This window comes from Macaca mulatta, chromosome X (assembly GCF_049350105.2).
Source record: "Macaca mulatta isolate MMU2019108-1 chromosome X, T2T-MMU8v2.0, whole genome shotgun sequence".
NCBI lineage: Eukaryota > Metazoa > Chordata > Mammalia > Primates > Cercopithecidae > Macaca > Macaca mulatta.
This window is the reverse complement of record NC_133426.1, coordinates 160,191,790-160,218,206: the sequence shown is the minus strand read 5'-3', so window position 1 is coordinate 160,218,206 and position 26,417 is coordinate 160,191,790. Positions and strand designations below refer to the sequence as shown.

At 59.0% G+C, this 26,417-nt stretch overlaps 1 protein-coding gene and 1 long non-coding RNA gene across 13 annotated transcripts; one reads left to right on the top strand and one right to left on the bottom strand.

The window, feature by feature from the left end:
- The first annotated feature begins 117 nt into the window (after positions 1-117).
- HCFC1 (host cell factor C1) lies at positions 118-24,460 on the top strand. 12 transcript variants are annotated; one of them, XM_015128546.3, is made up of 26 exons: positions 118-1,299; positions 7,332-7,480; positions 7,771-7,931; positions 8,619-8,827; positions 9,749-9,833; positions 10,406-10,512; positions 11,634-11,813; positions 11,887-12,246; positions 12,575-12,735; positions 13,284-13,481; positions 13,801-14,025; positions 14,164-14,268; positions 14,517-14,736; positions 14,991-15,133; positions 15,289-15,427; positions 15,638-15,858; positions 16,507-17,983; positions 18,279-18,442; positions 19,091-19,535; positions 19,859-20,176; positions 20,310-20,428; positions 20,530-20,667; positions 21,019-21,204; positions 21,463-21,763; positions 22,399-22,462; positions 22,645-24,460. In XM_015128546.3, exons 1-26 carry the CDS (start codon positions 1,107-1,109, stop codon positions 22,682-22,684), a joined length of 6,108 nt encoding a protein of 2,035 aa, XP_014984032.1. In that variant the 5' UTR covers positions 118-1,106; the 3' UTR covers positions 22,685-24,460. The 12 variants fall into 12 exon arrangements, with proteins under 12 accessions (XP_014984032.1, XP_014984031.1, XP_077845001.1 ...); XM_015128545.3 differs by having other exon boundaries at positions 20,310-20,437; XM_077988875.1 differs by having other exon boundaries at positions 19,856-20,176.
- LOC106995372 (uncharacterized) lies at positions 1,897-3,224 on the bottom strand. The gene is made up of 3 exons (XR_003726093.2): positions 2,919-3,224; positions 2,618-2,790; positions 1,897-2,205 (listed from the first exon to the last, which is right to left on the bottom strand). It is a non-coding gene; the product is annotated as an uncharacterized LOC106995372 (long non-coding RNA).
- Positions 24,461-26,417: the final 1,957 nt, after the last annotated feature.

Here is a 26,417-nt window from a genome sequence, read left to right as displayed (position 1 = left end):
TTTAAGAGGCTTGGGCCCAGGGGCTAAGCGGTGCGAGGGCGAGTGGGGAGAAGCGGTGACGTCACCCAACTCCGCCCCCTCGCCCGACCGCCGGCTCCGCTGCCGCCATGTTTAGTTGTTACTTCTTCACACAAGATGGCGGCTCCCAGGGAGGAGGCATGAGCGCCCTGCCGTTACCGCTCCTTCTGCCGTACAGTTGCCGCGTCGGGGCCTAACTCTAGCTCTTTGAAGCGGCTCCTGTGGGAAGGAGTCATAAGGCGGGAAGTGAGGATCGGACACTGCCTTGAGTTTGGTTTGCAGTGGAAGAACTGACCCAGGAGGAAGAGAATAGGGGGGAACGGGGAGCTAGTCTCAAGATGGCGGCTCCCACGGCGGCAGGCGCAGCCTGAGCAGCAGAGGGGGACTAAGGGGAGAGGCGCGAGACTTCACAAGCCGTACGGCGCGAGCCCCTAAACGGCCCTCGAGAGCTCGAGCTGGTTCCACCGGCCTCCGGCCCGCCTCCACTCGTTAGGTGTGTCGAGGCTGTTTCGGGAGCGGCGGCTGCACTAAGGCGCTGGGCGGGGAAGCGGGACGGTCTCAAGATGGCGGCTCCCACAATTGTGGTCTGAGCGCCGGCGGGGCTGCGACGACCGCGGTGCTTGTGGCTCCTTTCCACCCGCCCCGGAAGCCGGCCAGTGCTGGGGACTTGGGGGTGTGGGAACCGGGCCGGGGCTCCGCCATTTCCGGCGGGGGAGGGCTACGACTGAGGAAGGGAGGAGAGAGAGGCGGCTCAAGATGGCGGCTCCCAGGGCCTCCCGCCCGAGCTTGTAAGCGGGAGCGCCCGGGCAAGTACTCGGGGCGACGGGACTCGGCGGCCTCCAGCTTCTTGAGCCTAGGCGCTCGGCAGTTTCGGGCGGCTCTTGAGGAGACGGGGTGAGCGAGAAGAAAGGGAAGAGCCAAAGGGAAGGAGGGCAGTTAAGATGGCGGCCTCCATGGAGTCGTCTACCGCTGTGTGAGGAACCGCTTCTCCGTGAGAGCTGCCTTAGACGAAAGGGGGTGTGTGGAAGGAATTGAGGGGCTCCTTTCCCGCTTGTTGACTTCTCCCCACCGCACCCTTTCCCGGAACTATGGCTTCGGCCGTATCGCCCGCCAACTCGCCAGCGGTGCTCCTGCAGCCCCGCTGGAAGCGAGTGGTGGGCTGGTCGGGTCCGGTGCCGCGGCCCCGCCACGGCCACCGCGCCGTGGCCATCAAGGAGCTCATCGTGGTGTTTGGCGGCGGCAACGAGGGAATAGTGGACGAACTGCACGTGTACAACACGGGTGAGTGCAAAGCCCGCTGGGTTCTCGGCTCTTTCCCTCCCTCCATCTCCTCCCTCTCCCTCCTCTTTCCTCCCTCCCTCCCCTCTTTCTTCCCTTCCTCCCTCCCTCCCTCCCTCCCTTCCTCTCTCTCCTCCCTCTCCTCCCTCCCTCACCCTCTACCCTTCCCTCGCTCTTTCCCCCCTCCTCCCTTCCCTGTCCCCCTCTCCCTTCCCTGTCCTCCTCCCCCTTCGTCCCCCTCCCCCTTCGTCCCTCCGCCCCCTCCCTCCCCACTGATCGGCTTGCCCCTCCCCTTTGCTGTGCCGGGCTTCAGTGCTTTCCTCTGATCTTCTCCCCGTTCCCCTGTCTCTCCCGTGTTTGAGGATTGATTTTCGTTAGTTAAAAGAAAGCCCCTAGTCCGACTGGTGAGGGAGAGGGGCGGTCTCCAGCGGTGGTGACTTCAGACCCACACCGTTACCCAGCGGGCTGGGGCTGGGGCTGGGGCGGGCGGATGTGTCGCCTTGGCGCAAGCAGAGCTCTGCTCACTCCCTCCCTTCTCCTGCGCCTGCTCAGCTCTACCTCATCTCGAGTGCCCATTCTGGAGAAATGACCATTTCTAGATTACAAATTCGTTCTCTGTCTCTCGAAAAAGGGAGGGAAGGGAAGCGCCTTTAGGGCGCAGAGTTTAACATCCGCCAACCCGGGTCATGCTGGAGCCTTGGGGACCCCATAGGACGGGCCGGCGGCAGGGCCGCGTCTCCCTTTCGACATTGACTTCTGGCAGCATTTCTTTCCAAGTCGCCCTTTCTCCTAATCTGGTGACTTCTGGTTTACAAGCTGAATTCCGGTTACCCCCCAGCGGCCTGCGTAGTCCTGTGTCTCTCCGCTTCTGCGGAGCCAGGGGGTTACCCCGCCCGCTCTTCTGCCTCCCTGCAAAACCCAAGCCCTTGTTAGTTGGGAGGGGAAGGAACCTCTCTCTTCAGGTATGGCTGATGCACCACGGCCTTCGTGGGGTCCGTTTGTTGTTGCCCCTGCCTAGTAGCCTTGCCTAGTCTCTAGGGCAGAAAGCCTACTGCTGTCCATGACAGCTTTGTGGCATCCTTTTTCTTGGTGGCCTCTTGGTCCGTTTTGTGCCCCTAGCACAAGGGTCAGCTCCCAAGTTGCCTACTGACTGCCCCTTGGCCCACAGGACCCTGGCCTTGCCCAGAAGGCAGAGTCAGGGTGAGTTCTGTCCCAGGCAAGACCTGGAAGAGTGTGGGTGAGGGAAAAGCCCCCTGCAGGCAGGTGAAGGGGGCTTGGGAAGCCCTAGTCCTCAGTGGCAGGTATGCCTCCCAGCACTAACCCCTTGCTCCGCGGCCGTTCTCTTCTGGGGGCTCTGGTGATCCCCTGGCCTCGGTGGTGGCCCTGCAGACAAACCCTTGCTGGGTGGGCTTTGTGTCCTGGGCGGTGAGAGGCTGCTGTCCTTTGACTGAGCTCCAGGGCCTCGATGCTCTGGGGATGGGAAGTTGGAGCTGCCTGGAGGGAGAAAGTTGGTTGAGGGAGTTGGGAAGGCTGGAGCTGGGCTCTTGGGTGCTGCTTCCTTCCCCACCCCCCAAGGCAGAAAGTGCTGGTTTCTCCACATCTCGGAGATTATCGCCACCTACCACGTTGACTTTGAAAGGCTGGGGGGTTGCCGGTGGCCCTTTTTCGTTCCAGGTCTCTCAGCACCTGTTGCCTCCAGGGAGCAGGGCCTTTCTCAGCACCCCCTGGGCGGGGGCGCTTGGTGGTTGGTGGTGCCCCGTGCCAGCCCAGGCAGCTGCAGTAGCAGGAATTAGCTCAGTAAGCTAAGGCTTCTCCAGTGGTGGGGCTGTTTATAGAGGCACCGTCACCATGAGCAGCACCTTCTCCACTCTTTGGACCGACTTTCTTCTCATAAGGCCTGGAGCAGGCTCCCTGGCAGGGAAACGCAATTTTAGAAAGTAGGGCAGGGGCCTAATTACAATCGGCTCCAAAGTCCACCACCACTGCTGCCTTGGCTTCCTGGGGCCTCTGCATATTCATTTATTTATTAAAATAAATTGACCACTTTGGCATGAATTTATTACCAGTCTGCAAAGACAGGTTGTGCATTAGAGGGTAGCCTGCCTTCCAAAGGGCTGCTTAAAATGAAGCTCTGGGATCCTCCAGGGTAGCAGTTTGGAAACTGTCATCAGCAATTCCTCAGACTTCTCGAGAGAGCAGCTGGCAGACCCGACGCCCTCTTCCTCACCGAGGTTTCTGCTGACAGGAATCAGCAGAATCGGTGGGAGTTGCCCCCTCCCGCCAGCCCAGCCTCATCACCTTTGTCTTGTCTCCTTTTGTTGTATTTGGGATGAGGTCAGGGCATATTGTCATGCCTGTGCCCCTTGCACTTCTGCGGGATCAGTCCTCAAAAAGCCTTCCACCTTTGGAGAGAGCTGATCTGGAAGGGGTCCCGGGCTAGGATAAGAAAGCTTGAGGGGGTGCGTGCTTTGAGAGGTCTTAGGGTAGCTACTATCCTTGTCCTTAGGGAATTTTAGTTCCACGTGGCCAGCCAAAGGATTCAGAGTGCTGCCAGGTATTGGGGTGTAGGGGGGGAAGCAAGAGCTTTGGCCACGGTGGCTCTGTAATGTCCATAGGCTCTTGGAGCTGGAGGGAGCCTTGGAAAACATCTAGTGGAACTACTTCCTTGTTTCTGCAGATGAGGAAATTGGGGTCCAAGAGGGGAAGTGACAGGTCCAGGGTCGCCCCCCCAGCTGGTGGCGGAGTTGGGCGGGAGTGCAAACCTTCATAGAGGCCATTCTGCCACCTGTCTCTTGGGGCCCATCACCTTTGAAACGCCTCCCTTCTTCTCTGTCCCTGTATCTAATTGGTCATTGTGTCGGGCAGGCATCAGATCTGTCCCCTTCCACACCAAGCCCTCCTCTCCTCTTACTAGACTCTTGCAGTCACTTCCTGATTGGCCCTACTAGTTTCATTTGTCGGGAAATCCTGTTCACCCTTCAAGGCCCAGCTGAAATGTCACCTCTTCTGAGAAGCCCTTTCCACTCCTGCCCTGCCCTTTCCAGCAGTCACCCTGCTGTGTGCTCCCGAGGGCCGGGCTTGGGTCAGAGCTCTTCTAGGGTGTTTGTCTCATCGTGGGAGGGGGGCACGCAGCCTTCCTACCCCATTGGGAGTATGAGCACAAGAGCGGTGTCTTCTGTGCCTCTCAGCACGTCGTGTGAGAGGAAATGCTCGAATGTGACAGGTGTAACAAAGAGGAAGGCAGCTCGTTGAACTTGACCGGCCACCTCACTGCATGGGCACCAGTCTCTAGGTGGTGATGGGACAGTGGCAACAAGGGATGGATCTGGCAGAACATGAAGTGAACAAGGGATGGAGCTGGCGGAGCATGAAGTGAATGGGGGAGCTGATGAAACACGGAGAGGCCAGGGCACAGCCTTGCTTAGGAGAGGAGAGCTAGAGTGGTGTTCATCTAGGGCAGGGTCCTTTCCTCATCTTCCCCTCCCAGTTGAGAGCCAGCATTTCCAGGATGAGCCCAAGGATTGGGTTACATGACACCCCCCAGATGATTCAGAGGTGACTGAGAGCAGCTGTCACATTGAAAAGCTGGGAGAAGGGAGGAGAGCTTGCTCGTGTGCTTTCAGCGGGTAGAACCCGGACTTGTGGGTGAGATGAGGAGCCGCAGGCTTGTCTTCACACCAGGAGCTGTGCTCCCTGACAGACCTCTCTTGATGGGGGTGGCGAGGGCCCCTGCCCTGCCTGGAGTGTTCTAGAATGAGATGGGCACCTCTTGGGTCTTGCAGAAGGATCTGGTGAGCGGGAGCCCCGAAGATATCACAGGGCGCTTCTGGCCTGGCCTCCTGGCTCACTGATCAGCGTGTGATAGGAAAGCTGCCAGCTGACCCCATGTGCCATTTAGCTTCGTTCCAAACCCTGACCCACGGCCCCATAGCTGTGAGCTTTGACCACGAGGGTGGGTGCTCAGGGGAGTGAGGGTGGCTGCTTGGACATGGGACCCTTGGGCAGGCACAGATCGGTCACTTCAAGTCAATGACAGGGGTCTTGTCTCTGTCTCTGTTTTACACTGTGACCTCAGGTGTCGCTTGCCCTCCTGGGCTCTGCCCCTTTATCTACCGAGAGCAGTTGGCCCAGGCAGCCTTGGGTCTCGTTATGCATTTACCCTGGTAGCTTGCATGGAGCTCCCTCCAGGGATTGGTCAAGACGGCTCTCCAGTGCGCAAGGCTGTTGGCCTTGGCAGCTCTTGCTTTTCTGGGGTGGTTTTTGCACTAGGAATGAAAAAGAGGCAGAGGGCCAGGATCCAAGCTTGCACACGTGGGTGGCACAGGTGTTGCCCCTCTGCTTTAGGGAAATGGCAGGGGAGCTCTAGTGCTTGGCATGTCCGAGGCCCAGTGACTCAGCTGGATGGCTGCAGAGACTGTCAGCCTGCTCAAAGCCTACCATCGGAGTGGGTGCTGAAGAGCAGGGTGGGGGTGTTCTTGCCTCGGGAGGAGTGGTGGTGGTACAGTTGTGCTGTGGGGGTTTTTCTGTTTTTGTTTTTGTTTTTGAGGTTAGGTCTTGCTCTGTTGCCCAGGCTGGGATGCGGTGGTGCCGTCTCAGGTCACTGCAGCCTCGAACTCTGAGGCTCAGGCAGTCCTCCCGCCTCAGCCTCTTGAGTAGCTAGGACCACAAGTGTATGCCACCACACTCAGCCAATGTTTTAAAATTATTTGTAGAGACGGGGTCTCCCTGTGCTACCCAGGCTGGGAGTTGTGCTTTGGATAAGGGCTAGCCTTGCACACAGTTCTGCACTGAGCCCTGGGGGTGACAGCGTGAGACTGGGTGGGACCAGAGTGCAGTGGGGCGTGCATTCCCAACCATGGCCAGCCGCCTGGCCCCGAGTGCACACCTGAATACGGAAAAAAAACACTTTGTTTTTTCTCTTCTATGGTCTCACACTTTTGGCCACCAAACTGAATAGTCTGTGTTATATCACAATATCACAGCATCCCTGTGTGGAAGCCTTCCCAGTTCCCACCCCACAGGAATTCCCCCCATGCCCTGTCATGTCCTGGGGGACCCATCTTGCATCTTGAGTCACGTGGAAGGGGCCTCATCTCCTTCCGCCATCTGCTTGCCGAGATCTCACCCAGGCCAGCTCAGGGGCACCGAGTCGATGTTGCACCTGGCCCCCAGTTTGGGGTTTCTGGAAAGAGTGTGGCAAATCCTCTGAGGGACCCCTCATAGGAGGAGGTTTTTGGGGAAGCCCTGGCCTGCCAGGTGTGAGGGGAGTCAAGTTCGAGGACATGAGGGAAGGGCCTGGTCCCAGCTGAAGGCTGGCCGTGACATCCTGCGGAAGCAAAGCAGTGCCTAGGGTCTGATTCCCCTCTTTCTTGGTGGTCTCCTAACCCCCATGAGCTTTTGAGAAGCTTCTGTCACGGCTCTGCTGAGACTGCTGCCTCTGGCTTGCAAGAATGTTCTGGAGTAGCATAGGTGTGGCAGCGGGGGCAGGGAGGGATGCTGGTGGACCATCACCTAGGAGACCAGAGGAGGTCCAGGAGGTCAGAGCAGAGGCTGGGTCTCATCCCCGTGGCCCTTCGCAGCCTGCAGTGGTCGCTGTTTTTGGCCACTTGAAAGTGCTGCTCTGGGCTCTGGCTGTCCTGATCCTGTGATGAAGGGACAAAAATGTGGGCTCCAGGGAGGAGGAGCACAGGCCCACCAATAGGGTATTTTGGGGAGAAGTTCATGTCTGATCACTGAGTGCTAGGGAAGGAACGCAGGGGCTAGATCCCCAGTAGCTGACGAGGGATCTTGCACGGTAACTTCCTGCTCATTAAGATGACCTTGGCTAGAAGCAGGGTGGTCACAGGCCCTTTTGCAGTGGCCTGAAGTCGAGGGGTTTGGAAAATGGCCCAGGTAGCGCGGCTGGAGTTGCTAGAGCGCCTGCAGGAATGGTGCTGGCTCAGCCCCTCTCACCGAGCTTGACGGCTGGCAGATTTGGGGAATGAGAGGAATGGGGCTCCTGGGTGTTCTGACTTCTGCCTCCTTCTCTTCCCCAGCAACCAACCAGTGGTTCATCCCAGCCGTGAGGGGGGACATTCCCCCTGGGTGTGCAGCCTATGGCTTCGTGTGTGACGGGACTCGCCTCCTGGTGTTTGGCGGGATGGTGGAGTATGGAAAATACAGCAATGACCTCTACGAGCTCCAGGTAAAGCAACTCCAGCTTCTCACTCTGTCTCCTTGGCCTCACGTGACCTGATGGTAGTAGCTTCAGGGTTGAGGCAAGTGGGAGGTGGAAGGGATGCTTGAGAGTCTGCCAAGGCCGCTCTGAACTTGGTCCACCTCAGGAGAAGGCAGGGCCCAACACCTAGGACCTTCTTGCTCCAGCAAGGCCCCTAACTCACCCTCAGCCATTTCCTCCTCCACCACAAGTTGCCCTGGGCCCCCGGTGGTGGCCTTCTCATCCCACGGTTCAGTCTCCAGGTCTTGATTTTGCAGGCGAGCCGGTGGGAGTGGAAGAGACTCAAAGCAAAGACGCCCAAAAACGGGCCCCCTCCATGTCCTCGGCTCGGGCACAGCTTCTCCCTCGTGGGCAACAAATGCTACCTGTTTGGGGGTCTGGCCAATGATAGCGAGGACCCAAAGAACAACATTCCGAGGTGAGGCTTGGTCCTTTTCTCTGTGGAACCCCCCGGATGGGTGTGCTCTCACATGCACAGGGCTCTGTGATGTCCTAAAGAATGTGCACAGCAGAGCTCCGCAGCTGGGTCCCTTTGTCGTGGTGGGTTGTAAATGAGAGAGCAGCACCAGATGCCCTCTCAGGAGCTTTCAGGCTCCAGAATCACTACTGACCCTGAGCAGGCCTCGTGGGAGAAGGGCCAAGCCGGAGTTGAAAGCCACTTTGCTTTGGGCTGGCCCAGCTCTCAGACTCGGCTTAGAGCTGCTCGTGTTCCTTGTCGGCCTCCACTGCCTACAAGTTTCCTGATGGGTATTTTCCAAGGCCTATGGCCAAGGACTCTTTGTCTGGAGGTAGTCCCAAGCTGGCGCCCCCTCTTGCTCTGTGTAGCCCTCGTATAATGCCCAGCTTTGTGTGCATGGTGGGGGCCTGCTCTTGGGTCTGGACTCGGGGCTGCTGTGCAGCCTCATCCACCCTGTCCCCTGTTCCAACTGGATTCATGCTAGGGAGCTTCTGGCAGCCCCTGCCTCAAGAGCTGGAGCAGAACTTCAGAGCTCCCATGGCCCTAGCCCCTTTGTGTGCTGGGGAGGCCGTCACTCACTGATAGCCATCCAGCGAAGCCTCTGGCGTAAGGAGTGGAGACTTGCTGTAACTGATCTTTCCTTGTCAGGTACCTGAATGACTTATATATCCTGGAATTACGGCCAGGCTCCGGAGTGGTAGCCTGGGATATCCCCATCACTTATGGGGTCCTACCACCACCCCGGGAGTCACATACTGCCGTGGTCTACACCGAGAAAGACAACAAGAAGTCCAAGCTGGTGATCTACGGCGGGATGAGTGGCTGCAGGCTGGGGGACCTGTGGACCCTAGATATTGGTGAGCAGGGTGGTAGCACCCCAGCAGCCGTGGGACAAAGTGGGTCTGCCTCTTGGCTGGCCCCATGGGTGGCGCTGTTGTATGGTGAGGTGGGGCTCGTAGGGAGCTGGAACATACCACTTTGTACTTTCCTCTTGTCATGGTGGGCCAGGGTGGGGAACCCTGCATCGTCCCTAGGTTTGGGGTTGTTATGTCTGCCCTGTGCTGGCTCAGTGGGCTGTGTTGGTCTATGGGCCTAGAAGAGAATAAGACAGTAAGGCTTTCTAGAATGGAATTATCTGGATCTTGGTAGTGTTAGTCCCTCTTGACTCGTCAGTGGTCAGACTGTGTGTGGAGTGCTGCATCCTGGTCTGACTGCTGTGGTACCATTGCATGGCGGTAAACCATGAGGCCTTCGGGGACTGCTTGGGCAGGTCACCAGGTGGTGGTATCAGGAGTGGTTGGGGAAGATTGCTAACTGTGGATCTCCACAGGCCTCTTCCGCTGGGAGAGAGGAGATGCCGATGTTGTCCTATAGATCAGAGTCGGCACTCCAAAGAAACAGTTTCCTGTGAGAGAAATTTCCAACAGTGTTTGCCAAAATGTCTGTAGCCTAAGGTGGTTATGGCAATGAACGTATTTCATGGAGAGTTCAGGGTGCGCTCACCACTCCTCCCCCAGCACAGAGTGCAGTGCTGGCTCAAGGCAGGCGTTCAGGATGTACTGAAGGAGCGCTATTGCTAGGCTGGTCAAAACTGCCTGGGTAACACGGGAATCTAGCTACCATGACAACAATCAGAGGGCCTGCCATGGGCTGTAGGGAAGCCGGGGATGGAATTCTCTTACTGAGACAGATCCTACCTTCCTGAGCTAGCTTGAATCCAGGGAACGGCCTGTGTGCAGTCTAGCTTGTATAACCCTTTCTCCTCCGTCTCTCTGCAGACACACTGACGTGGAATAAGCCCAGTCTCAGCGGGGTGGCGCCTCTTCCTCGCAGTCTCCACTCGGCAACCACCATCGGAAATAAGTGAGTGGCTGCTCGCCTGCATCTCTCTTCTCTAGGCTGGCGTGGCCCCTCCCCCGAAGGGCTCTCACTCAGTTTTGTCCTGTCAGACCCTAAGGCCTGAGGATGCCTCTTTCTGGCTGGGCTGGCATTCGGCAGCCCTATTTTTCCATTACGACCCTGGGGGACCAAGGAAAGACAGATTCGGGGGGAGAGGGCCACACACAAGCTGAGTCTGAGACCCTCCCTGGGCCTGTGAGGCTCCGCCCCATCGGGTGCAGAGTGTTATAGGTCCTCTGTGCAAACACCTGGGTGTCTTTGTGAATGCCCAGGTCCTAAAGGGAACCTAGGAACTGTGGACAGGAAGGTGAGCTTTAAATGAGCCGAACGGCACTTTTATGTGGTAGAGGTGACACAGTTCTCCTGAGGGCTGAGCCACCAGGCAGGAGAGGGCCACATCAGGAGGCTTCATGCATCCTTGGGGACTCTCCTGGGGAGAGCCAGAGGACCGAGCTCTAGAACTGGGGTAGCAGAGGTGGCCTCTAGCTTGGCACCAACTCTACAATCCTTTCCCACTCTTCCCTCCTCACTCCCAGAATGTACGTGTTTGGTGGCTGGGTGCCTCTCGTCATGGATGATGTCAAAGTGGCCACACACGAGAAGGAGTGGAAGTGTACCAACACGCTGGCTTGTCTCAACCTGGGTATGGCCTCCTCGGGCTCCGAGTGGCCTGTGGGAGGCTGCAGGAGGCCGGCCCTTCCCAGCCTAAGAGCTGTGTGGGGTGTGCGGGGAGCAAGCTGGGCCCACGGCTCCCTTTCGAATACACTGGAAGGATCCATTGGGCAGAGCTCTCTGAAGCAATGTTCTGCCTCTGAGTTTTTTGAATGAGCTCTCCATCCAAATGGCCCAACATCCAGAAGTGCAAAAGCCTCTACAGCACAGGGCCTCCCTCCTTCCTCCTGGTTCTGCTTCTCAGAGGCAGCCATATGGGTGGTTTCCTGTCCACCCTGCAGGGGCTCTTCATATCCGAGCATTAGCTATAGGTCCCTTTAAAAAGAAACAATGGCAGCCTGGCGCACGCAGGGCCGCACCTGGCCTTTCTCATCCGCCGTATCTTGGAGATCACTCCACATCCCTGCCCCGCAGCAGCCTCCTTCGAGTTGCGGTTGTGCTGCTGTAACTTGTACAGGCGCCGCTCCGTGAGTATCCTTGCACCGTTTCCACCTGTGTGCAAGTGTATATCCTAGGGGTGAAAACCTAGAAGTACGGTTGCTGTCCGATGCAGCTGAACTGCCCTGCACAGAGGCTGTGCCCACATAGGCACCTCTGGTGGTACCCTCACGGAATGGTCAGGCCACTCTTTGCCAAGCCTGATGGGTGGCCGAAGCTCCCCTCCGGGTCACCTTGAGCCCCAGCTGCTGCAGGCCCAAAAATCAAAATCCCTGGCGCCAGTGGCTGAAGTTTAGATTTCTTCTGTGTGAGGGTGTGTGTTTTTTCTTAAGATTTTTCTATCACGTTTTCCCTAAACCGCCTTCCCCGTTGCCGTCTCTTTCTGTGAGTTGTAGTGTTCCTTAACGGGCAAGGAGGTAAACCTCTGACTGTGTTTCTCATGGTTTTCTTAGTTAGCCATTGGTGGTTTGTAATTTTATTTTTTGTGTTGCTTTTTGCCACAAAGGGTTTCTTTGTTTTGTTGTTTTTAATGTAATAATCCAATAACTTCTCGATTTTAATTCCCATCCTTGACAACAAAAGAACCAAGGGCAACCAGGGGTGGCGGGTTTTCTCCATCCTCCCTGCTGACCTCCCCTGTCTGCCCTCCCCCAGATACCATGGCCTGGGAGACAATCCTGATGGATACACTGGAGGACAACATCCCCCGCGCTCGGGCTGGCCACTGCGCAGTCGCCATCAACACTCGCTTGTACATTTGGAGTGGGCGTGACGGCTACCGCAAGGCCTGGAACAACCAGGTCTGCTGCAAGGACCTCTGGTACCTAGAGACAGGTAGGCCCAGCCCAGGCGACCCCCCTCCTCCCGCAGCCTCCCACCCCTTCTCACCAACTGCGTTCTCCCACAGAAAAGCCACCACCCCCAGCCCGAGTACAGCTGGTACGCGCCAACACCAACTCCCTGGAGGTGAGCTGGGGGGCAGTGGCAACAGCCGACAGCTACCTTCTCCAGCTCCAGAAATATGACATTCCTGCCACGGCCGCTACTGCCACCTCCCCTACGCCCAATCCGGTCCCATCTGTGCCTGCCAACCCTCCCAAGAGCCCTGCCCCAGCAGCAGCCGCACCTGCTGTGCAGCCGCTGACCCAAGTAGGCATCACGCTCCTGCCCCAGGCTGCCCCTGCGCCCCCGACCACCACCACCATCCAGGTCTTGCCGACGGTGCCTGGCAGCTCCATTTCTGTGCCCACTGCAGCCAGGACTCAAGGTGAGCCAGGGGACCAGGGACATTTGAAAGTAGGGGGCTGGCCTCCAGGGAGAGGCAGCGGCCAAGTAGGGGCTGCGAGACAGCAGCCTAGACAGTAGGCCAGCAGCCAGGAGCTTCGGGCTCGTCTCCAAGGGTCGTGGGGGGATGCTAAAGCCTGGCCCCGCCTGTGGAGATGATCACCCTCAGGGCACAGAGAAGAGCCAGACTCCCACACAAGCAGGCCAACAGAAGTGGCTCAGGGCTGCCTGCTGAGCCTCGGCAAAGGGGCTAGGGACTAGGGACGTCATGCAGAAGGTGATGGCTGACGGCTGGCCCCTTCTCTCATCAGGTGTCCCTGCTGTTCTCAAAGTGACCGGTCCTCAGGCTACAACAGGAACTCCATTGGTCACCATGCGACCTACCAGCCAGGCCGGGAAAGCCCCTGTCACCGTGACCTCCCTGCCTGCTGGAGTGCGGATGGTTGTGCCAACGCAGAGTGCCCAGGGGACGGTGAGGAGTGGTCACTTGGGCGGGTGGGACTTCCTGCTGATGTAGTGGACTAAGTTGCAAGTGTACCGAGGGGTTCACATCCCTCTCGGGCTCTGGTACCACGCACCTCATGCCTTTCCCTCCTGGGACGTGCAGACGGGACAGCGCTCCTGTGAGGTCGTGGTGGGAATTAATAAGTTAATGCCTAGAAGGCCTAAGGGCATTTGCCATGTGGGCTTTCTTGTCCTGCAGCCTGAGAGGAGGATCTAGCCAGCTGGGCTTGCCACAGGCCCATGAGAATGAACTGGACCTGACTCTGGTCTTTAGAAAGGATCCAGAGCTCCCAGCCGCCTCTTGCCACGGGGGTTGCTGTGCATGGTCGGTGATGGAAGCTCTCCGTGTCTGGGGCCAGGAGAGCAGGGTCTGGCAGTAGAGAAAGCTGAGCCATGCTGGCGGGATGAGGCTCCCCAGAGCAGGGCTGAACCCCTGGGCAGGTTCCGTTGAGGTCCACCAAGCAGGGAAGTGGGTGGCACCTGTGACCTGGCCTCACATGCCTGTGCCCGCTGCAGGTGATTGGCAGTAGCCCACAGATGAGTGGGATGGCCGCACTGGCCGCTGCGGCTGCTGCCACCCAGAAGATCCCCCCTTCCTCGGCACCCACTGTGCTGAGTGTCCCAGCGGGCACCACCATCGTGAAGACCATGGCTGTGACACCTGGCACTACCACCCTCCCAGCCACTGTGAAGGTGGCCTCCTCGCCAGTCATGGTGAGTGTCTTCCGGGGCTTATCACTGTGATCAAACAAGCATAGTTATTCCCTCCGGGCTTTAGAGCTAGCCGTTGGACCATGGGCTGCAGAATAAGCTGTCTCCATTAAGGGCATCACCACCTCAGGCGAGACCTGCGGGCTCAGCCTCCTCCCTTGCCTGTTAAAGGAAGGGGGAACCAAGCTGTTCTTGGGCTTGGGAGCGGGAGGAGGAGGAAGGTGAGTGTTGAGGCAGGAGCTGTGGGCCCGCCATGGACCTCTTGGGTGGTTTCCCCATCTGTTTCTCTGCCTGGCCCATCACTCATCTCTGCCTCCTCCAGGTGAGCAACCCTGCCACTCGCATGCTGAAGACTGCAGCTGCCCAGGTGGGGACATCGGTTTCCTCCGCCACCAACACGTCTACCCGCCCTATCATCACAGTGCACAAGTCAGGCACTGTGACAGTGGCCCAGCAAGCCCAGGTGGTGACCACAGTCGTGGGCGGGGTCACCAAGACCATCACCCTGGTGAAGAGCCCCATCTCTGTCCCAGGAGGCAGCGCTCTAGTGAGTGATGGGTGCTGCCGGGCTACGGCCACTGCCAGTGGCGACTGACTGCCCTGGGCCAGCTCCAGGAGAGTCTCAGCCAGGCCATGCCCTTGTTTGGTTTCCAGATCACTCCCTGCTCCATCCCTTCCTTTTTAGATTTCCAATCTGGGCAAAGTGATGTCGGTGGTCCAGACCAAACCAGTTCAGACTTCAGCAGTCACAGGCCAGGCGTCCACGGGTCCTGTGACTCAGATCATCCAGGTGAGCTCTCAGTCTCTACACATACGCAAGAGTGGGGGCCTGGGTGCCAGGCCACAGGAAGAACTCGCGTCCCTGCCCATGGAAGATCCCATGAGCACACATGACTCAGAAGGTTCTGCTGCTCAGTCCCCTCACCAACAGCCTCCAGAACATTCCCTGACCCACCAAGGCTGCCAGCGGAGAGTAGCCAGACCACACTTCCCTTCCTGGCAGTGATGCCAGCTCATGCACCTGCTTCCCTCTTTCAGACCAAAGGGCCTCTGCCAGCGGGAACAATCCTGAAGCTGGTGACCTCAGCAGATGGCAAGCCCACCACCATCATCACTACCACGCAGGCCAGTGGGGCGGGGACCAAGCCCACCATCCTGGGCATCAGTAGCGTCTCCCCCAGTACCACCAAGCCTGGCACAACCACCATCATCAAAACCATCCCCATGTCGGCCATCATCACCCAGGCGGGCGCCACAGGTAGGGGCCTCCCCCGACATACGGATGTCTGCAGGTCCTCGCTGGAGGGGAAATGGAGTCTGGGTTATGAGGCGTGCTGTGTTTCCGTTTAGTTTACCCTTTTCTACCTTCTCCTTGCCGCCTTTGGTGTCTAAGGTTGGTGGGGAGATGGGCCGGGCTGTGGCTGTGACTTGTGGATCTTCATTATAATCTAGGGGCAGCAGGGGCAGCCCTCACAGAACCTGTCTTCCCTGGGCCCCCACTCTCCCATCCAGGTGTGACCAGCAGTCCTGGCATCAAGTCCCCCATCACCATCATCACCACCAAGGTGATGACTTCAGGAACTGGAGCACCTGCCAAAATCATCACTGCTGTCCCCAAAATTGCCACTGGTCATGGGCAGCAGGGAGTGACGCAGGTGAGGCACCCCCCAGCCGTCTCTCAGTCCAGTGTCCTAGTGTAGTCCACCCCAGCACACCACGCAGGTCCTCCCGACGGGCCTGGGAGGGGCAGCGTTGGCGGCATCCACCAGCCTGGTGGTGACATTGGTGGCACTTTCCTCTGGTGTTCCAGGTGGTGCTTAAGGGGGCCCCGGGACAGCCAGGCACCATTCTCCGCACTGTGCCCATGGGGGGTGTTCGCCTAGTCACACCCGTCACCGTCTCCGCTGTCAAGCCAGCTGTCACCACGTTGGTTGTGAAAGGCACCACAGGTGTGTACCCACAGGCCAGGGCCCCTGCTGCCCCTAGATTATAATGAAGCAGGCTGGCCTCCAATCCCCGTGGCACAGCTGGGGGCACAGCAGCTGCTCTCTCCCGAACCGTCTGTGCAAGCAGCTCCAGAGTGCCCCAGCCTGTGTGGGAGGAGCCGCTGGGAAGGAGACAGCAGCAGCCTTGGCCCAACTCTGCCTCCTTTCCTTTAGGTGTCACGACCCTAGGCACAGTGACAGGCACGGTCTCCACCAGCCTTGCCGGGGCAGGGGGCCACAGCACCAGTGCTTCCCTGGCCACGCCCATCACCACCTTGGGCACCATCGCCACCCTCTCAAGCCAGGTGATCAACCCCACTGCCATCACTGTGTCTGCCGCACAGACCACGCTGACAGCGGCAGGCGGGCTCACGACCCCAACCATCACCATGCAGGTAGGGCAGGGCCTGAGGGCACGTGTGGGCGAGGGACCCCACACAAGTGGAAGCACGTGAGGCTCACACCGTCCAGCCACAGGCCTTTCCTTCCTGGGGTTGCACTGCTGCTGGGCACAGCCATGGAGGGCCTTTCTTCACCTGGGGTATTTTTCCTGGTGTCACATGGTCCCTGTGTCATAGTCCGTGGTTTGGCCGTCATGGTTTGGCCATGCCTGGTGTTTGAACACCGAGTTCTTCCTCTCGCTGTGTTCTAGAGGACACTGCAGCTCGTCTGCATGTGTGTGCGGTGTTCTCTTCGTATGTATTAAGGAAAACGGTGAAACGTTTGTTGTTGGCCTTTGAGCACTGAGGGAGATTTCCATTCTCTGACAAAGGACTTGACTCCAGCCAGGCTCCTGCCTTCCCCTTGCCCTGTCCCCACAGCCTCTTCCTCATCCTAGTTGCCTTTGAGGCAAAGTGGTGCCTCTTCCTTGGCGTCTGAGCAAGTCGGTGTCTTGGGGGCAGGGGCAAGTGGGTCTTACGTTTGCCAGGGCCATTGAGAAGTGGTCAGTGGTCCCAGCCTGTGCGGTGACAGTGCAGGACAGTGGGAGGGACAGGCAGACAGCCAGCTGTGGCACTAACTCTCTTCCTCGTGTGTCTCCCCAGCCCGTGTCCCAGCCCACCCAGGTAACTCTGATCACGGCACCCAGTGGGGTGGAGGCTCAGCCTGTGCACGACCTCCCTGTGTCCATTCTGGCCTCCCCGACTACAGAACAGCCCACTGCCACAGTCACCATTGCCGACTCAGGCCAGGGTGATGTGCAGCCTGGCACTGTCACCTTGGTGTGCTCCAACCCACCCTGTGAGACCCACGAGACTGGCACCACCAACACAGCCACCACCACTGTTGTGGCTAACCTTGGGGGACACCCCCAGCCCACCCAAGTGCAGTTCGTCTGTGACAGACAGGAGGCAGCTGCTTCTCTTGTGACCTCGACTGTGGGGCAGCAGAATGGTAGTGTCGTTCGAGTCTGCTCAAACCCACCCTGCGAGACCCATGAGACGGGCACCACCAACACCGCCACCACCGCCACCTCCAACATGGCCGGGCAGCATGGCTGCTCAAACCCACCCTGCGAGACCCATGAGACGGGCACCACCAACACTGCCACTACAGCCATGTCAAGTGTCGGCGCCAACCACCAGCGAGATGCCCGTCGGGCCTGTGCAGCCGGCACCCCTGCCGTGATCCGGATCAGTGTGGCCACTGGGGCGCTGGAGGCAGCTCAGGGCTCTAAGCCCCAGTGCCAAACCCGCCAGACCAGCACGACCAGCACCACCATGACTGTGATGGCCACCGGGGCCCCGTGCTCGGCCGGCCCACTCCTTGGGCCAAGCATGGCACGGGAACCTGGGGGCCGTGGCCCTGCTTTTGTGCAGTTGGCCCCTCTGAGTAGCAAAGTCAGGCTGAGCAGCCCAGGCAGCAAGGACCTGCCCGCGGGGCGCCACAGCCATGTGGCCAACACCACTGCCATGGCCCGTTCCAGCATGGGTGCTGGGGAGCCCCGCACGGCACCTGCGTGCGAGAGCCTCCAGGGTGGCTCGCCTAGCACCACAGTGACTGTGACGGCCCTGGAGGCACTGCTGTGCCCCTCGGCCACCGTGACCCAAGTCTGCTCCAACCCACCATGTGAGACCCACGAGACAGGCACCACCAACACCGCCACTACCTCGAATGCAGGCAGCGCCCAGAGGGTGTGCTCCAACCCACCATGCGAAACCCACGAGACAGGCACCACGCACACGGCCACCACCGCCACTTCAAACGGGGGCACGGGCCAGCCCGAGGGTGGGCAACAGCCCCCTGCTGGTCACCCCTGTGAGACACACCAGACCACTTCCACCGGCACCACCATGTCAGTCAGCATGGGCGCCCTGCTTCCCGACGCCACTTCTTCCCACAGGACCCTGGAGTCTGGTCTGGAGGTGGCGGCGGCGCCCAGCGTCACCCCCCAGGCTGGCACCGCACTGCTGGCTCCTTTCCCAACGCAGAGGGTGTGCTCCAACCCCCCCTGTGAGACCCACGAGACGGGCACCACTCACACGGCCACCACTGTCACTTCCAACATGAGCTCAAACCAAGGTGAGTGAAGGCGGGTAGCTTGACTTTCATGGTGTCCCAGCCCCCCAGGCCGAGAGGCCAAGACAACGATGGCGGGGGTCCGTCCAGAGTCTACCAGTTGGGCACCTTGGTGCCCAGTTTACCAGTGGGGTGGGCTGGGGCGTCCTGGCTATACCTGAAGCAGACGGAGGTCTCCAGGAGCCCGTCCTGCCCTCTCTGGCCCTCCCCTTGGTGGTAGAGGAAGTCCATGGTGGTCAAGCCAAGTGCAGGCCTGGGGGGTTTCTGCTGAGCAGCCGCCTGCCTGTTGCCCCCATAGACCCCCCACCCGCTGCCAGCGATCAGGGAGAGGTGGAGAGCACCCAGGGCGACAGCGTGAACATCACCAGCTCCAGTGCCATCACAACAACTGTGTCCTCCACACTGACGCGGGCTGTGACCACTGTGACGCAGTCCACGCCGGTCCCGGGCCCCTCCGTGCCGGTAAGAGCCCAGGGGGCCGTTTTCCTCCCTGCCTTCCTCACCTACGCCCATGCAGTTCCACACTTAGACACCAGATGTCGCTCTTGTACCAGGCATGGGGCCGCTCCTGGTCCCTTTTCCGGACCATAAAAGGGTAGCCTCGGTGCCTGCTGTGGCAGGAGGCAGGAGCCTCACCGTCCCCCACATCCCTGGGGCGCTTTTATTTCTGTGACTGGTTCCCATCGCGTGTCACTTCACCGCAGCCTGTATAAGACATGGTGGGGATCTGAGTGCCCATTTGTCCAGGCCAGGGTGACTGAGGACAGGTTAAACCTGACCGGGGGTCTCAAGGGCCTTTGTCCTCATGCTGCTCAGAGAACCACTGTTCCCTCCCTATTTAACATGGGCTCAAGCTAGCCCATCAAGAATGAAAACTTAGGCCCACAAGGAAAGGTGAAGGCTGGCTTGCTTCTCAGCCCTGCTGCCTGGCTCTGGCCCCTCTCCTCCCCTCTGACAGGGGCTTCTCTCCCTTTCTAGAAGATTTCATCAATGACTGAGACTGCCCCAAGGGCTCTGACTACTGAAGTCCCCATCCCGGCCAAAATAACAGTGACCATAGCCAACACAGAAACTTCTGACATGCCCTTCTCTGCTGTTGACATCCTGCAGCCCCCAGAGGAACTCCAGGTGTCACCAGGGCCTCGCCAGCAGCTGCCGCCACGGCAGCTTCTACAGTCGGCTTCCACAGCCCTGATGGGGGAGTCCACTGAGGTCCTGTCAGCCTCCCAGACCCCTGAGCTCCCAGCCGCCGTGGATCTGAGCAGCACAGGGGAGCCATCTTCGGGCCAGGAGTCTGCCAGCTCTGCGGTGGTGGCCACTGTGGTGGTCCAGCCACCCCCACCTGCGCAGTCTGAAGTAGACCAGTTATCACTTCCCCAAGAGTTAATGGCCGAGGCCCAAGCCGGCACCACCACCCTCATGGTAACGGGGCTCACCCCTGAGGAGCTGGCAGTGACTGCCGCTGCAGAAGCAGCCGCCCAGGCCGCAGCCACGGAGGAAGCCCAGGCCCTGGCCATCCAGGCGGTGCTCCAGGCCGCACAGCAGGCCGTCATGGGTGAGCACTGGTGCCACCTTGGGGGAGCAGTAGGCTATGGAGACATCCTGGGAAGAGGAGCCCATTTCCCTCGAGGGTGGCATGAGCCAGATGTGATGGGCAGGACAGGCACAGGGGACCCCAGGCAGACCAGGTAGTAGGGACTGCCATGAAAGACAGGCCGGCCGGGGTTAGCGCCCGGGAAACAGGCAGGGCCCCTCAGCCAGGGCTTAGTCTACAGTGGAGCACAGTGGGAGGTGGACAGGCTCTGGGGGCCTCCGCCCGGGCTGCCCGCTTGCGGCCAGCCTTCCTAGTGAGTAGTGTTTCTCTCCACCCTGGAGCAGGCACTGGCGAGCCTATGGACACCTCTGAGGCAGCAGCAACCGTGACGCAGGCAGAGCTGGGGCACCTGTCAGCCGAGGGTCAGGAGGGCCAGGCCACCACCATCCCTATTGTGCTGACACAGCAGGAGCTGGCTGCCCTGGTGCAGCAGCAGCAGCTACAGGAGGCCCAGGCCCAGCAGCAGCATCACCACCTCCCCACTGAGGCCCTGGCCCCTGCCGACAGTCTCAACGACCCGGCCATTGAGAGCAACTGCCTCAATGAGCTGGCCGGCACAGTCCCCAGCACTGTGGCGCTGCTGCCCTCAACGGCCACTGAGAGTAAGCGACTGAGGGCAAATTGGTGCTGGGGTGGTAGGGGCACCCAGGGAGGTGAGGGCAGGATGGGAGGCTCGGTCCCACTTGGGAGCCAGGTCTCCAGAGTCTTTCCTGCTGACACCTTCTTTCTTCCCAGGCCTGGCCCCATCCAACACATTTGTGGCCCCCCAGCCGGTTGTGGTGGCCAGCCCAGCCAAGCTGCAGGCTGCAGCTACCCTGACTGAAGTGGCCAATGGCATCGAGTCCCTGGGTGTGGTGAGTCGGGTGTGTTGGGGCTCCTGAGGCCAGGGCCTGGGGGGCAGCACTGCCTCTGGGTACTGAAGGCCTGATCTCGTCGCACCGATTCTGTCTTCCAGAAGCCGGACCTGCCACCCCCACCCAGCAAAGCCCCTATGAAGAAGGAGAACCAGTGGTTTGATGTCGGGGTCATTAAGGGCACCAATGTAATGGTGACACACTATTTCCTGCCACCAGATGATGCTGTCCCATCAGACGTAAGTGTCCCCAGGTGCTGATGTCCTCAGGTGGGTGAATCTTGACTCCACCGCCCTGAGCGGGGCTTACAGGAAATTCTTCCATCTTTGGGCCAAGCTGAGTAGCCAGGAAGCCTGAGGAAGGTGGGCAGAGACCATCCCCCCTGAAGCAGAAGGAAAGGAGAGCTTTGGTTCCTTCCCTCCAGTACCTGTGCACAGTCAGCCTTGCCACATCCCTCCTTGCTGTGAGGGGCCAGCCACCGCTGACCTCTTTTCCCTCTGGCCCGTAATCACCATGGACCTGCAACGTTCCTGGGGTGGCTCAGAACTGCCTTCTCCACAGTGGAGTTCATGCCACTCCTCTCTTCCCAGGATGATTCGGGCACCGTCCCCGACTATAACCAGCTGAAGAAGCAGGAGCTGCAGCCAGGCACAGCCTATAAGTTTCGTGTTGCCGGAATCAATGCCTGTGGCCGGGGGCCCTTCAGCGAAATCTCAGCCTTTAAGACGTGTCTGCCTGGTTTCCCAGGGGCCCCTTGTGCCATTAAAATCAGCAAAGTGAGTCTTGCCATCGGGTGGCCGTCTGTCCCTGGTTGGTTCCTGCACATGAGGTAGCCGGTGGGGGGGTAGGAGGGCTAGGTTTTGAGTCCCAGTTTGTCTTAGTCCTTCCACTTGGGGGAAGATCTCTTTGAAGCCCCTTGAACTACGACATGGAATATCTCTACTGTGTTAGAAAATGGCTTATGGGAACCATGATCAGTCAGTTATGGAAGCTTCTAGCCTGTTCTGTTGTTGACCTGACCCCCTGGGTTCTAGAGTCCGGACGGTGCTCACCTCACCTGGGAGCCACCCTCTGTGACCTCCGGCAAGATCATCGAGTACTCGGTGTACCTGGCCATCCAGAGCTCACAGGCTGGGGGCGAGCTCAAGAGCTCCACCCCGGCCCAGCTGGCCTTCATGCGGGTGTACTGCGGGCCCAGCCCCTCCTGCCTGGTGCAGTCCTCCAGCCTCTCCAACGCCCACATCGACTATACCACCAAGCCCGCCATCATCTTCCGCATCGCCGCCCGCAATGAGAAGGGCTATGGCCCAGCCACACAAGTGAGGTGGCTGCAGGGTGAGTGTCCTTTGTGGGACTCCTCAGGCAGCTTCTAGGGAAGGCACAGGAAGCTGGGTGCAGCAGGAGGAACTGTCACCACCTGAGATCTCTTCCCATGTGCAGTGTCTCCCTGCTTCCTTTGGTGTGCACACAGCCCCCCATGGAGGCGGCCATCGAGTGGAGCAGGGGACCCAGCTCCGGGCCTGGAGGTGCAGGGGACACTGCCTCAGGATGTTTGAGGGGACAAGCAGTGAGAGAGCTGGTAGGAAAGTGTAGGTTTCCAGGCCTGAAAACAGCGTGTCCCACGTCCCTGGAGTGCAGCAGGTGAAGGATGGAGGCCAGCCTACCTCCTGTCAGGTCATGCACCTGCTCCAGCTCCCCTGGGCTCTGGGACATGGGAGGACAGTGAGAGGTGGAAGCTGAGCTGAGCTGAGTGGGTTTCTAACCTACGTCCAGAGGGGAGTGAGTGATGGTGTGTTCTGGTCCCAAGGTGTGGCGTAAAAGGTGACCACCCACAGGGCAGGTGCCCCACCCTTGCCAGCTGCTGGTCATGCCATGTGGCACCAAGAGGCTCTGTGGGTGGGCAGGGCACATGTGTTCCTTGCTCTTGTTCTGTCACAGTGCTGCTCACCCATCTCTCTCTTTCCTTCCAGAAACCAGTAAAGACAGCTCTGGCACCAAGCCGGCCAACAAGCGGCCCATGTCCTCTCCAGAAATGTAAGCAGGAAGCCCCTTTCAGGAACCTTCGAGGCTGGGGAGTGGAAATAGCTGGGCTCAGCCTCTCGTCAAATGACTGACTGGGGGCCCGTAACCGGCCCCACACCAGGCCCTGCACTGGCAGGGCCTCCAGTGGTGCGGGGCCCACACTAACTTTCTCTTTCTTTTTTCTGCCTTCCAAGGAAATCTGCTCCAAAGAAATCTAAGGCCGATGGTCAGTGAGAGGAAGCTGACCAGCCCCTGGATTCTTCTCCAGAACCCCCTGCTTCAGGAACACCCGCCAGGGCCCACCCCTCCCGCCCCATCCCGGCATTCGCACTTCACCCTCGCGAGCCGCTGTTCACTGCTCTCCCCTTTCTCTTTCTCTCTGTTTTTAAAATAATCTAAAGAAAGCACATTTTACCATTGCTGTTGGGAGGAAGCAGAGGCAGATGGGAAAGCAGAGAGAGGAGCGCGCTTCCTTTCCTCCCTGCTGCTGCCCACCCTGGGGAGAGACCTTTGCGGGGAGGGAAGGCGGAGCTGAGGACAGCCAGCTCCGCCCTCCCAAGGCTGTGCGTTCCTGAGGGCCAGGTCGGGGGGGCGGGCGTGGAGTGAGGAAAGGCACTCCTCTTGGCCCTCCCCAGAGTGGCTTTCCCAGCACCCTGGCCTGGGTGTCTGGTTCTGTTTTCTTTTCTTCCCCTGTGTTTCCAGTCACCTAACTTCCCTTCCTCAGGCTCCCCCGGCCCGTCCTGCTCAGTGACCCCACAGGAAGCTTACACATTTTCTCAGAGGCCTTTGTGTTCCCACCTCTTCTACCCTCCCCCTCTTCTTTCCCGTTTTAAAAAAGAAAAGAAGGAAAAAGAAAAAAGGGGCAAGGAGCCCCGCGGCGGCCTGGGCAGTGCCTGTGCAGACCTCCCTGCAGGCCACACTGCCAACTGCTGCATTTATTGTGTTTTTTAGGTTGAAATTGGTGAAGTTCACACTTTCATTGTAATTTTAGCGTGTGGGGTTTTGTCCCTTTTTTCTTGTTGTTAGCTGTGTACAGAATGTGTAATCTTTTTTCTTTTTTTTTGTTTTTTTGTTTTTTGTTTTGTTTTTGTTTTTTTATTTTTTTTCTTCTTGGCTAATTCTTGGCAGGGATCTTTCTGGAGGAAAAGCTGGGGCCAGCCAGGGCAGGAGAGGTGTGAAATCTGCTACGTGGGGCCTGCTGTTTGCCACCCAGCCCAACTTCCTGTTGCTGGCCCCTGCCCTCTGCCCTTTTGCCTGTCCTCAGGCCGCTGGAACAAAGGAAGGACAGCTCATTCCTCATGGGCGATCACTCCGCATCTATAGGGTTGAGGCCGGGGGAGCTTGAGGGAGGGCTGGGGCCTCCTTGTCCTGGGTTCCCAGCTCTCCCCCTGCCCCCTCCCTGAGCACCACCGGCACCGCCTCCCACACAGGGCTGCTGCTTTCCGCAGGCACTGCTCCACCTCCCCCAAATTGTCATGGAAAGGGTGGAGAATGGAGGGGAACCAGGCGTCCTTGGAGGCAGCCCAGGAGGGCAACTGTAATGTCACCCACAAGGGAGGCTAGGGCAGTGGAGCAGGCCGCCAGCAGCAGCTACCCAGGCCAGCCTCCATGGCTGGGGGATCTGTTTGGAGTTTTCTGCCCCCGACCCTGAACTTCCGTCAAGGAGCAAGGCTTGCCAGCAAGTCAGAAGGATTTAAACTGAGCAGCCAATCTTTCCAGCCCTCCCCCACCGACCTCTGCCTGGAGATGCAGCAGCCTGTGTCCTCCAGGACCTCTGGTTTGTTGTATTATAGTATATTTCGCTGTGGAAAATGTCACGTTTAGTCACCTTGGAGCCCACTCACCTGGTCCTGTTGTTTTACCCCATCCCTTCTCTTGCGCGCCTATTGATTTGTTTCTGAGGAGAGTACACCGTTCACTATTGTAGAGTAACTCCTGTGACTCAATATTACCATAGTGCGATGTCGTTTTGTGCTATTTTGAACAATTAAAAGACTTTTTTTGAAATAACCACTAGGTGTCTCACTGTGTCCCGGCATCCTCACAGGAGGCCTCAGCAGGAAGGCTGAGACCTGCCCTGGGCTCACGGGAGTCCCCTGGAGGGGAACCTGAGCTCTGGAGGGGAACCTGGTGAAAGTGTAGAAGGCCCCAGAGTGAGGCCCCTGCTGTGGCCTGCAGTCTTTGGACTAAGTCGGACCAGGTTCCAGCAGGTTGCTTGGCAGCTGCCTTGCAGGGGGCAAGGGCCAAAGGATCCCTTGGGCAGCTGCTGCTGACTTCCTGTGTCTGGGGTCAGATGTCCCTCCCTCCCTCCCCTCCTACACTAGAGGATAGGATGGGGCAAAGGCCTGGCAGGTCACCAGCGGCAGCCTCCTTGGGTGGGTTTGGGGGTAGGTGGGCTGAGTCAAGTACACCATGGGTACTGCAGAGGTGGATCCCTTCCTCTGGCTTCCTGTTACATGTGAGCCATGCCCCCAAGGGGAAGAAGCAGAACTTATGATCCAGACTGACCACCTAGTGGCTGGGTCGGTGGGACAGCTGGGATCCTGTGGGCTGAATTTGTACCAGGAGGCCCAGAAAGCCCCGGGGCAAGGCGGCCGGAGCAGCATAGGCCTAGACGAGTCCAAGGGGAGTGACATCCCGCTTCTGGGGCCTGGTGCTCCTGGTGCACCTGTATTCCCTGCCCCCTCAAAGCCCCCCGCCTCCTGCCTTTGTTTCCCCCACACACCTCTACTGCCCAGTCTTCTTCAGAGCACCCAGGCACTCTGCTACCAGAAGCTCCCGGAGTAACAAAAGCCTCCGTGTCTCCACCTGTGGCATGGGTGTGTGTGCAAGGCCCTGTTGAATGCCACCTCTTCTGGGAAGCCTCTGTCATGTGGGGTGTGCTGTGTCATGTGGGGGCGGGGAAAGCAGACTGGCCAGGGCTTGACACCGGGAGCCGTGGCTCTGTCTTACCCACTGCAGCAACTGTGACCTGCCTTGGAGCCTAGCCTTGCAGAGGCCTAAGGAGAGGGGTGGGAAAGTGTCCTTTAGAGCAGAGTGGTAGGAGTCATGGCTGGGGCTGGTGGAGGCCAGGGGCCACATGGGGCTGGCCCCAGAACCGAGGGGCCTTTGGCAAATGACTTTTTGGGTGCTTTGCCTGGTGGGGGTGGTACAAGGGTTCTTCCCACCCCACTCCTGTAGCTGGCACCTGCGGGGATACCCACCCTCTGCCTTCCTTCAGCTCACCTGTCTCACCACGGCTGCATCACACTCCAGAAGGCAAGGGCCACATCAGCCATGCCTCTGGTGTTTATCTGAAAATACCGAGTTTCCGTCTGAGGGTACCACTCAGCCTGGGGAGGCAGGAGGGAGGCTGGACATGAACATGACAGGCCTGTGAGCAGGGCAGGTAGATACTTTGTGCCCGGCTGGGCACAAAGCTCATCCCCTGAGCATGAGCCAAGGCCGAGGGTGGGTACGAGCACACAGAGGATGCCTCCCCAGCTGCCAGGGGCATCAGCCTCATTACCAAGCACCCCGAAGGGGAACTGTTTGGGGTTGGGTGGGTCAGCCTGCAGCAGGGACTGAGACGGTCACTGTGGCATCAAAGACCAGCAGTGCAGCACCACGCCCAAAGGCTGGAACCATTCTGTGGGCTGTTGGCCTGGAAGGTAGGGAACAGCTCAGCCCAGCTGCCTTGTAGCATCATCGGGTCAGTCATAGAGCTACAGACAGATTTGGGCAGCTGGAAAACAGGCCCAGAGAACGGGGGTGTGGGCTCACCTGCAGTTACTGTCTGGCCTTAGAGCTGTGTCACTTGTGTAAAGAAGTCAGTGCCGAGGCCGGGTGCGGAGGCTCACACCTGTAATCCCAGCACTTTGGGAGGCCGAGGCAGGTGGATCACAAGGTCAGGAATTTGAGACCAGCCTGGCCAACATGGTGAAAACCTGTCTCTACCAAAAATACAAAAAAAAAAAAAAAAAAAAGC

What these genes read in the sequence shown, in the direction of transcription:
- HCFC1 (XM_015128539.3), top strand. Translation starts at nt 1,107, where the DNA reads ATGGCTTCGGCCGTATCGCCCGCCAACTCGCCAGCGGTGCTCCTGCAG. An exon ending in CGCAGAGTGCCCAGGGGACG is followed by an intron (nt 12,736 to 13,283) that starts GTGAGGAGTGGT and finishes TGCCCGCTGCAG; the next exon opens with GTGATTGGCAGTAGCCCACA. An exon ending in CTGTGACTCAGATCATCCAG is followed by an intron (nt 14,269 to 14,516) that starts GTGAGCTCTCAG and finishes TCCCTCTTTCAG; the next exon opens with ACCAAAGGGCCTCTGCCAGC.